We start from the raw sequence: 12038 nt of genomic DNA on the forward strand, positions 1-12038 counted from the left end.
ACTTCATGGCTATTTATATAGCAAAAAAATATATGGGATTGGGACCCCAAAAGACTTGACTGTTCGACCATGCTAGTCTCAAGACTAATTTCATGGGAATCGGAATCTATCTGTCTTCTTCGGATACACATTCCAAGAAAAAGGAATTTGAATCATTCTCACCCGTGACCCGATATGTGGGAATAATTCAATTCATTCGGCGATTATAAGGGGCTATAATTATTATTTATTACTAGCATAACGCATGTATATAAAATAATATAATAATAATAATAATAATAATAATAATAATATTATTATTATTATTATTATTATTATTATTATTATTATTATTATTATTTGAGAAATATATGATAATAACATATGTAGACTATTTCAAATTTAATTATTTATAATTTTAATGTGTAGGGACAATTTTGGAACAAAAGCTAAAGTGCTCAACCGTATGGATTATGATTATTCACTCACCCACCCAATCTTCTTCTTCTATAAATAAAGATAAAATGCGTTTAATTTTTCATATTCATATTCACCATTATTAAAAAAATTTCCATCTCTTCATCTCTTTCTTTGTCTTCTACCTACTCTTCTACTCTTCTCCTCTCTCGAATACAAAATTACAATAATTAATATTTTATCACTATGATTGTTGTTGATCAACTTAATATGTTGGACATTCCACACCCCGTATGGATTTCTGCCGATGATACCCAACCTGGGTTACAAGTTCCATCCAACTACAATAATACGAGTGGAGTCCTAATTGCAGTTCTACGTATCCTCTGTATTACCTAATAATACAAGAAGAGTCCTAACGCTGCCTGCTACCGCCATGTTCACTTCAAGATGGCAGTTGCGTTAGGTTTTTATTCCAAATCGCCTATCTCATCCTGCATGATTTCATGATTTCATGAATCAATGTAAGGATTTTGAAGACTTGGGCATTAATGTTTTATTTTCGATCGTCGAATAAACCGTTTGAAGGCCGAGATAGGTGGTGAAGAAGAAGTACTGGGATTCGAGTTAAGAAGAATTGTTGTTGCTCCTTGGTAATATCTTTTATTTAGGCAATCAGTTTTTTTACACCTAAACCCTAAACCCTAACGTTTGAAAACAACAAAACATATTTTCGTAATAATTTTCATTTATGTTTATGTGAAATTTTAGCTAGCAATATTTTTAATTAACAAACTTGTACCATTTTATATTTTTTTTATACCAACCGACTCTCCTGGATGAATTAGGCTTCGTTAAAACTCTACACACAAAGCGGTTGAGTTGTTTATATTAACAGTCGACACCATACATTAATCGGTCGACACGTTTTTCGCGCACAGACTACAAAAGTTAAATACGAATAAAATGCAAATAATAATAAATACGAAAAACCCTAACGTTTGAAAACAACAAAACAGATTTCCGTAATAATTTTCATTTATGTTTATGTAGAATTTTAGCTAGCAATATTTTTTATTAACAAACTTGTACCATTTTATATTTTTTATATACCAACCAACTCTCCTGGATGAATTAGGCTTCGTTAGTAACGAATGACGATCGATTGAAAAGAGAAATAAAACTCTACACAAACCGTCGAGTTGGTAATATTAACAGTCGACACCATACATTAATCGGTCATTGCATGCTGAATGAGTGACAAAACTAAAAATCAACGTCTTCTGGCATACTCCCCGACTGAAGGTATTCTTTTTACTTTTTTCCGTCCACGTCGGGGAATGACTAGAGGCGGCAGCACCAATATTTCCTCCTGCACTGTCCATTCACCTGGTACTGGATAGACAGGGTCCGTATATGATTCTAACCAATAACGTGTGGTGTAATAATCTGTACAAAATTCATAAACAGAAATATTTGCGTTGTACGCAGCAGCAACGACATGTGAACATGGAATCCTATCAATGTCGAATTTACGACATGTGCAAAATTTACTCTGTAAATCAACTAACTCGTTGCTTGTGCTACCGTACACGCAATACTTCCCCTCAGTTGCTTCAATGACTTCATATTTTTTAGAAACGATGAAATTCTCACGAACGATCGACTATCGCTGGTGTGAGATGTGTAGTTGATGCAACCGCTTCTTGACGATATTTACTTCTCCAGGTTGATGTGATTCTTTGCAGTGCTTCCAATAATGCAATTATTGGAAGCTCCCTCTCCTCACGCAACCTACCATTTATTGATTCCACTCCATTCGTGGTCATGATGGAGTAACGGTTCCCGGTTTGTTTCGCTCTAGACCACCTTTCGGGAGAAGTGTCATCCTCCAAATATTTAGCAACCTCTGGAAATCTCTCATTCAATTCTGTATACAAGGAATAAAAATCACTTTTCTTGTATGCTTTTGCCACCCGAATGAATAGCTCGGCAGCTCCCTTTTTTTTGTTGCTCTTGCCTTTGATGTTTTGTGACATATGCCACATACAAAACACATGATGTTCACGATTGTATAAAGATGCAACTGCATTTATGATGCACTGGTGTCTATCTGATATTATCACCAATTCGTCGTCGTCCTCTACTATGATTTTCAATCTTCTTAGAAACCAAGACCATGACTCAGAGCTTTCCTTGTCGACAACACCCCATGCAATGGGAAATTGTTGGTGATTTCCGTCCTGTGCGGTTGCTACAAGTAGCACACCGTCATACTTTCCTTTCAAGAATGTACCATCAATGCAGACAACTTTTCTCATGAATTTGTATCCCGTAATACATGCACCATATGCCAAGAACATGTATTTAAATCTTTTTTCTTCATCCACTTCTAAATCCGTGAAACTACCAATATTTACTTTCTCAACCATTTTAAAAAATGATGGCAACTTCCTAAAATTCTCAACAGAATCGCCCATCATGGTGTTAAGGACCAGTTCTTTACCTCTACGTGCCTTGAAGTATGATACTTGAACTCCCTGATTACGCATCATTGTGATTATTGATTTCGGCACAGGTGTAGTCCTTTGACCACCAAAATTTTCTAGCAACACAGCTGACACTAACCCAGAAGTAGCCTGTCGATTTTTTATACTCATGCGCATCAAGTCACAGGTGTGAATGTTACAATATGTTCGAACGTTAAAACATGTTGAGTGTGGATCTTTCTTTGCACCTCGAATCCTCCAAGTACAACTATCAGCAGCACATCGAACATCATACACGGACTTGTTAGATTTCACTATTTTGAACTCAAAAGATGACTTTATTGCAAGTCGGGACAATTCAATCTGAAATTCTGCCTTATTGGAAAATACCTACCCAATAGAAATGTTGGATCCATCACGGAATGAGTAGGTACCATTGCCACATAACTCAGCTCTATCTACCAACGGAATTCTCTTTCGGATCCGATGTCCATTTAGATACCCTTCCGGCTCGGACTCAGACCGTCTTAATTGCTGCTGGTGTAATGAAGGTTCTCCTAAAATTAAAGGATCTTCAAGTTGTTCGAATGGACAAGACATGTTGAAATTCTCAGTTGTTTCCTTATCATTTCCGTTAGGAATGACAAAAAATCCATCAAAGTATTCGTCATTATGATTCAACCCCCCCCCCCCCCCCCACAGGACAAGACACATTGACATTCTCAGTTGTTTTCTTATCATTCTCGTTAGGAATGACAAAATCTCCACCAAAGTATTCATCATTATGATTCAACCCCCCCCACAGGACAAGACATGTTGACATTCTCAGTTGTTTCCTTATCATTCTCGTTAGGAATGACAAAATCTCCATCGAAGTATTCATCATTACGATTCAACCCCCCAACATTTACATCCATCGATCTGTCACGATCCTCGTCTTCACCATCAAGACCCCGCATTTCATTGCATGATCTACCATAATCAGCGACTTTACAATTGCCACATGTATCATCTCCATCTAACAACAAATTCCTCCCAGTACGATTGATCCCCCCAACATTTTCATCCATCGATCTGTCACAAACATCAAATGATTGTTCAAAATTAGCGATGTTATTAAATGTCATGCTATCATTACTGAGGTGCTGAGTGCTTTCAAATGCATGCACCTCGTTGTCCAGTCCAACGTTCACTTCCTCTTCTTCCACCATAACATTCAGCACAGGTCTCTTGTCTGGGGCACCAAAGTAAAGGTACGCACGCAGAGTTCTATCATCCTTAATATAAAAGGGAGAAGGATGGCAATTAGGAACAATCGGCAAATAGCTGAATTTGGTTGTGTTAATATCACATGCCAAATCCAGAATGTTAACAACCTCATTCTTAAAAGATTCGAAATTGCATGTCTCATCGTCCACTATGATTAAATCCCATTTACAACTTTCATGTGAAGACCATTTGAAAACATCGTGCTCATCCCGTATCCACTTTCCATTACATTGAAGGACAACATTACTGATTGTCATAACCTATAAAAATAATTAGATTAAGCATAAGCAACTTTCAAAAAGAAAAAATAAATACACATGCGTTTTAACAAATTTTATTTGAATTACGAAGACGACATTGTCATGTCCAAAAAGTCGCCATGCTTTACATATCAACCGAGATTTCATAATAATGGTCGAAATAATATTATGCCAACGGTGGAAACTACTTAAAGTCTTGTAGTGCAGTCTATATGCTTGAAAGAGCAGTCGAAATGATTCAAAAATCAGTCGATATTGGAGGCCCACTAGTAGAATTTTGGCCTTTTACTTCGGTTATTATCTGAAGTAATAAGCAGATAATTACCGAAGTAGATGCACGTAAAGTAAAATGATATTTTTTACTTCGCATTAAAACCAAAGTAATAAGTCGATAATTACCGAAGTCTTTGTCCGGTCCAAATAATCCAAACCGTTTCGAAATTCGACCACTACCGAAGTAAAAACACGTGTATTACTTCATCAATTTCGTAAAATAACGAAGTAATTGATCCTCTATTACTTCACATATTATAAAATTATCGAAGTAAAATAGATGTACGACTTCATTATTTTTTAATTGTGGTGAAGTAAAAGGTGTCATTTTACTTCTTCTATTTTTCGAATATTGAAGTAATTTATTATATATGACTGCGACAAAATTTCAATTTACCGAAGTAATTGCTATGAATAACTTCACTAATTTTGAAATTTGACGAAGTAAATGTTTTCTTCTACTTCGCCACAAATTACATTATTCGAAGTGTTTTTGTTATGTTAATTCACCATTCTATCTATAATATACAAGTAATAAGCAACAATACCATAATATCTAAAACAAAAAATAATTAATTAGATTCATAAAATCATTGATTCAAAAAACGACGAATATCCACAAATCCATGAGTAGAACCCAAAAATGTATTCACAAAAACAAAAAATGTATACACAAATATATCCAATAAAGAAGTCATCCTATATCTCACATCATAATCCTAGGCAGGACTCCCTTCCTTTCAGTAGTATCAGTAGCATGCTTCAACTGAGCAACTCTGGGATATTAGGCAGTGGCCTTGGACAGTCCCCTTGATTGTCACTGCATCAAAATCCATAGAAACTAAAAATACAAGCCAATAAAGTAGATAAATTAGTTAACATAAATCTGATCTGGATTTCATATGCCCATACTTCATCTGATGATCATATTATCATAAAAATATGAAAGAAAGCAACATAGATAAATATCAACTCTAACAGAATGGCAACACAATCCGTACAATTGCAATAAAGAGACAATCTCATCCTATCTTGAAATAAACAAAGAAACAAAAAACAAGGCAGCTAGTTGCAAAACAGAAAGGACTCAAAAAATCTTAAAATAAGCTTATAGTTTGTAACGTAATGCTTAATTGGCAAGCATATTTACCAGAGCATAAAATAAAATTTGAAACTCACCATCGTTTCCACTCATAGAACTTCACATTCAACTATCTCTTTCATATAACTCATCACATAATATCCACATTCAACAGAACCACTTTGTTTCAGATTTCCCTATAATGAAATTGAAACTCAATTGCAGCAATCACAATCCAAATAATATGAACTATCAATTCATGTCATTCATACGTAAGCACAACACATACCGTCAGTTGTTTAAAACCTGGCCATTTAGGAATACCCCTCGTCGCATTGTACAGCTTGACCCCTCTACATTTAAAAAGTAACAAGTTATTTTTTCATATGTATAAGTGACTGCATACATAATATACTACCTACTTCATCACTATATTTTTCCATGCATCGTCTCGGCATCTGTTAGTGGTAGAGTCCAACAAATATATCATATTTTCAGCTACATTGACGATGGTCGAGATCCAATGATATTTACAAAAATGTGATGTTGAAAGAATAACTTACGAGTTTAGAAACAACATAAAACAATTGACTAGTATCCATTATATATTAATAAAGAACTAAAATCATACCCAGTGTTGTATGGGATGAGGCATACATTGTCTCTACACACTGCTTCCAAATGGTTAGCGATATGTTGTGACAAGTGACTGTCATCGTTATCAAGTGGGCATGTAGGTAAGTGGCCAGGATCCACAAATAAAATGCAATCAGCTCGGTCTTCTTCCTTCAAATATTTGTAGAGGTGACTGCACTCAATATTACATACATGGGTGAAAAATCTATCATGAAATGGACAAAAGAATATATACAAACCATGGTTCAGTATGTAGACATTGACACTTTTAGAGAGCTTTCATGACCAGTTTGCTTGAATGATGAACCCCTGTCACAGCAAGCCTCAAAATGGCGCGGCCATGGTACAAACTGCAAAGTAAAGCACAAGCACATCGAAAAGCAAGTCAGGCTGTAACACATATTGCACCAACAGAGATGATTAGGTGTTAACAGGGATTTAAAAAAAACAAATTTTGGATCATATTTCAATCATGTCAAAACAAAAGCTTATGGAGCAAATGCATTGAGAAGCATCTATATGTATAGATGTTTTGGTCTCGGTAGTTTTCATTCAGACATTACCTTGCAAGAGCTAGTCCCCACGTGTCTAAGGTATAAAACATCATTCTCGCATGCCAAATGTTAAGCATCTTATCAACTATACTCATGCCTCCTATTGCTTTCATCAAGGCTGCAAGTTACAGGGTGTCCATGAGATATGGAACATTTCGCACACAATCAATAAAAGTCTTCTGGCATTAGATAAAGACAAACGTTTTTGGGGTATAGACTATAAGGCATCCATAATATTTGGATCCTAGATTGTGTATGAGAAATATCAAAGAACTCTCAAAGTTTCCAGACTACAAACATGAAGATGAAGTGTACCTTTCTGAAGCTCTTGAGGACTTAGATTCTGCATGAGAAAGATGTTATAAATTGTTAGTTCAACTGAGAAAAACGGCCGATGGCCAGTTTGGAGTAGCACAAAACCTGGATCATGTCACATACCTGAGTTCTTGGGTTGGCCAAATACATCTAGCCATAAACTAGGCCACTCCAACCATCACTTGCTCTTCACTTACAACAAGACGACACATGAACCTGTAAATAATCAAAACCATATCGTATTAGATGGAAAAACTTCAGAAACAGCGCTAAAAAATCATCTCCTTTTGCCACAATTTTTTTCGAATCAAATAGACTTTTTATCGGGTCAGAACATCCAATCTACATGAAAGTGCAAAAGAGAAGGATTTGATGAAAACAAATATGGTACTGAGAAGAATCATAAACAAGAGGAAAAAAACATGATTAATAGATAATTAAAAGCCCACATAATTAATCTTAGTTTACAAAATAACAACCTTCAACTCATCATATCACATTAAACAATAAATAGATCAAAGTAAGCAACAAGAACCGTTTTTTTCATCTAACTTATATAATCAATAAAAATATCATCTAAATCAATAAAGGACTAACTCAAGATAATTATAAACTTGCACAAATTGTAGGTTTCAAGTAAGAAACTCCAACTAATTATTCCACGTCAAAATAATAATAAAGTAATGAGAAACAAAAAACCACCTGCAGACCAAAGAGATACCAGTAAGAGCCCACTACATGGCTGGCCCAAACATAATTTAGGAGATTTATAACCAACTTTGTCCATGTTGACTCGAAAATGAAGCCAGTAAAAGGCTGATCAGCTAGAAAACATATGAATATGTAGACCCTGGAACTGTATTGAATAAGGATGGGAATATGAAGACGATTCTTTGCGATACTGGGTCTAGAATCTCCAAAGGAATGTGATAGAATCAATAATATGTTTATCTCTAGGAAGTAAATAACGTAAGTCTGATCAGTAGCCTAAAAATTTAAAGAAGATAATATTAAAATTGAATATTCAAATTTCTCGTATATATATCCTTTGGCAAGAAAGAAGCGAGGACTAGAAGTTAATTTTATTTAAACACTAAAAATACTTACTGAGATGCAATGTCTCTTGTTGTTCAACCCCAATCAAAACCCAAAAAACAAAAATTCAAAACGTAATATTAAATTAAGAAAGCAAGCAAAAACACTTACATGGTATCATCATATTGATTAAAAATCAAAGGCGCTTTGAGAATAAATTAAATTAAGGACAAAGAGCATTTAAATGTTCTCAAAATTAAATTAAAATTAGCTTTGGTGCCATCTCCTGAAGAATTAACCTGGGAAAAAGACAATCAGCTCATTCAAATTTTAAAACAATATTTTCCCAAATTCACATTGGAAGCACGAATCAACCAAAACTAGAATGTGTACATTAAAAATACACAAAGTAACATAAGAGAGGTTTCAAACTAGAACCTGAAATAAATAATATCTCAAATTTATATCCGTCGCCACAAATCGTCGGTGTCCTGCCCAACGCATATTTGAAATTTTAGCATGCTACACATGATGTTTTACAATACAATTTATATCTTACTAATCATTAAAACTTCAGCTCCTGTCAAAACTACACCAATCAAAACTTGATGTTGCACCACAAAAAAGTTTTAAATAATTTGGTCTTGCAAATTCGGTTATTCAGAATAACTAGATTACCTTTACTGATGTTTTGTCGTCACTCAAACCTGCATTCCTCAAGGCATCATTCTTTCCTGCAGGCAAGCAAATACTATTACTTAATTCATGGTTCCGATGTGTTTATTAAGCTTGATTATTTCAAATGTTTGTTCCGTGGATAACATGTTTTTTTTAATGTATACAAATGAGCGGTACATGTTTTATTTTTCTATATAGCATGCACCTTGAAAATCAAAATAAAAAAGGAAGCCCGAATTAATTTACAAAAAAAAAAAAAAACAGAACCCAATTTCAGGAAAAAAAATAATAAAACTCATCCAAAATACTTTTAAAACCCAAAAGAGAAGGATTCATACAATTATTTCATCGGCGACAGCTCCTGGTGTTGGTGGAAGGCTGGAATTGTAAATCGGCAGCACGCTAGGGCTGAAGAAGGGGATCGCTAGAGTTTGGAAAAAGAGGATCGATGAAATTTGGAAGACGGCGAGCAGCACTTGGTGGTGGTAGAAGGCTGGAGTTGTCGATCGGCGGGTGCTAGGGCTGAAGAAAGGGGATCGATGGAGTTTGGAAGAAGGTTACGGAGTTTGGATTTTTTAAGATTTCAGCTATAATTGAAGGTTTTAGAAAGATAGGGATTTTACTTCACAACTTGCCATTAAATATTTATTTTTTTACTTTTTACTTCGGCAAAAACATATTTACCGAAGTAATATGTCCTCAAAAAATAAGTGAAGCCCGTGTTTTTTTAAATACCGAAGTTAAATGTATGGTTTTACCTCACTAGTGTTATTACCGAAGTTGTTTATAATCTATTACTTCGTAATTAATAATTGCCGAAGTAAAATATGCCGAAGTAAAAAGCAAAAATTCTACTAGTGAGGGTATAAATCGTACTAATTATATGCAAACGGCCAGGTTGACTAAGCCATTTCATTCTACACCAGCCGGCACTACAACAAGTCGGTCGATTATTACAATAAGTCGGTAGAGATTCATGAAATAGCAGTCGAGATTACGGTCGGTATGACTTTACAAAATGCATTCTTCCTTGGTCGACGTTACAAAGAGACAGTCGAGCAATAGCCTATGTCGGTCGACCAAATGTAAACCACTCAAATTTCTTCCCCGATCCAACAACAATATAGTTACTACTAGAGTCGATACAAATATTTATTAAACTGTTAGCATTAAAGACATCATTGTAAAACATATACACTAAAAAATAAAAGATAAATGTCATTTAACATAACAGAAATAAAAGAAAGGGGGCAGATTTGGAGCATTAATGATATTGCTTACTTTTTGTTCCCTCTTGGAAAATACGAGGGATAAAACAAGGGAAAGAGTTTGTTTGGTACAGGTGTGGGACTTTAAAGCAGAGTGGTCCAGTTGGAAGGAAGTTTCTGAGAATATTTTGGTCGGAGAAAGGGTGGTCGCGGTATAAAAGGAGCTGCGTTTGCACAGCAGGGGAATACGCACAAAAAAAAAAAAAAAAAAAACAGGCCCCATGAGTATATGGTCGAGATAAAGGATTACCTACCATTAACTAATCTGAGCTGGCACCACTTAAGAAATTAAGACCCAATTTAAGGGCCAACTAAGACAGTACATTAAATGAGTCCCTTTGACTTAAAAAAAAACACGCGAATCCCTTTGACTTAAAAAAAAACAAGACCGAGCCTATATATTTAAATGCCCCTTTGGTTTTGTGTCCTAATTAGTTTATCTATATTTTATCATGTAATATATATAGCTTGTCAATTAAAATTACAAAATTAGTTTTAATATATATATAATGTTGCCAATGAAATTTATTTTAATTTGATCGCATTCATGATTAGTACAAATATAATGAGTCATGAAAGACTGGTGATGTGGTTAATTGGTGTCAATTCTTAACAAACTTTTGAAAAATCTCACAGCATATAATTATTTTTGCAAACACATGCAAGACTAGATCAATTTCTGTCCATGCTGACCACCTACATATATCTCTATTTATTTAAATCAGTTGCGAGACTCATTATATTATTATTAAAAGTTTGCTGTGTGTACGTATATATTCCCCCGTCTGCATATAGCTTGTCAAGGTTTCTTCTGAGAAAGAGGTAGTTAAGCAATTTCACGTAGCAAGGACCAAGGCATTCGCCGACATGAACTGTCTGCTGTTTATACACATTGGTTGGCATATATCCATTCTTGAATTGATCTCTAATCTATGCCTTCATGTTTAAATCTTATATATACGTACATCTCGATGATCAAACCCATTCAACAAAGCCATCATTTGAGGAAAAATATAAACATATAGCTGGCATCAATGGCTAGGTTTGCAGGAAAGATGAGTGGATTTCAAGATAATTTGGCGGCCAAGGCGGATAAGTTTGGAGGAGAGGGGCTTATAACAGAACTTTGTAAAGGGTTTAGCCTTTTAGGCACCGTTTGGTTTGAGTGATAGGAAAAGTAATACATAGATAAATAATATAATGTTAATTAGATTAATAATACATCAAACCAAACAATGCCTTAGTGGACAGGGATAAAGGGGTGATCACATTGGAGAGCTTGAAGAAGAACTCATCTTGGTTGTTCTTATTTTAAGAAAACACTATGTGATTTAAGAGCTATTATTAGTTTGATGCTCTTGTCTGATTTCAGGAGCCCAGGAAATGGAGAGGCGAAGCCCACTACTATGGCATTGCATTCAACGTAAGTCAGGTTAACAACTTTAGACAAAATGCTTTTTGGGAGACAATACAAATTTTGATTTTATTTTTTGTTTTATTATTTTATTTTCTTTTAAGTTACTTTTATTTATTTATTTTATTTTTATTGGTAGTATGTCTTGTTCAAAGGCTAACATTGAAATTTCTACTCTAAGTCCTTGAAAATTGAAATTGTGAGAAATCATGTGCACCAATGCACCTACACCTGGAATGATGATGTGCGACTGCTAACGGTCGTGCTCGGGTACGTACATTCCTCCAGTCTTGCTATTGAATTATTATACATTAAGAACAATGCACAGTTTTAAGTTTGAGGTTTTTTGATTTTATTGTTGTTGTTCGTT

The 12038-nt window shown here is 34.8% G+C and overlaps 1 protein-coding gene across 11 annotated transcripts; it reads right to left on the reverse strand.

Moving 5' to 3' along the window:
- Window positions 1-5246: 5246 nt before the first annotated feature.
- LOC140884779 (uncharacterized) lies at window positions 5247-9401 on the reverse strand. 11 transcript variants are annotated; one of them, XM_073291633.1, is made up of 12 exons: window positions 9325-9393; window positions 8987-9042; window positions 8747-8799; window positions 8381-8395; window positions 7397-7489; window positions 7274-7301; window positions 6968-7076; window positions 6644-6754; window positions 6400-6554; window positions 6058-6121; window positions 5867-5965; window positions 5247-5507 (listed from the first exon to the last, which is right to left on the reverse strand). In XM_073291633.1, the coding sequence occupies exons 5-8, from the start codon at window positions 7421-7423 to the stop codon at window positions 6673-6675; spliced, it is 246 nt and encodes an 81-aa protein (XP_073147734.1). In that variant the 5' UTR covers window positions 7424-7489; window positions 8381-8395; window positions 8747-8799; window positions 8987-9042; window positions 9325-9393; the 3' UTR covers window positions 5247-5507; window positions 5867-5965; window positions 6058-6121; window positions 6400-6554; window positions 6644-6672. The 11 variants fall into 10 exon arrangements, with proteins under 11 accessions (XP_073147734.1, XP_073147730.1, XP_073147739.1 ...); XM_073291629.1 differs by having other exon boundaries at window positions 9325-9388; XM_073291638.1 differs by lacking the exon at window positions 8381-8395 and having other exon boundaries at window positions 6400-6550; window positions 9325-9401.
- Window positions 9402-12038: the final 2637 nt, after the last annotated feature.

The sequence above is a fragment of the Henckelia pumila genome, chromosome 2, assembly GCF_033568475.1.
Source record: "Henckelia pumila isolate YLH828 chromosome 2, ASM3356847v2, whole genome shotgun sequence".
In the NCBI taxonomy this organism is placed as follows: Eukaryota; Viridiplantae; Streptophyta; class Magnoliopsida; order Lamiales; family Gesneriaceae; genus Henckelia; species Henckelia pumila.

What these genes read in the sequence shown, in the direction of transcription:
- LOC140884779 (XM_073291626.1), bottom strand. An exon ending in CTCATCCCATACAACACTGG is followed by an intron (nt 6,122 to 6,399) that starts GTATGATTTTAG and finishes TTTTAAATGTAG; the next exon opens with AGGGGTCAAGCTGTACAATG. An exon ending in CAGGTTTTAAACAACTGACG is followed by an intron (nt 5,966 to 6,057) that starts GTATGTGTTGTG and finishes ATTTCATTATAG; the next exon opens with GGAAATCTGAAACAAAGTGG.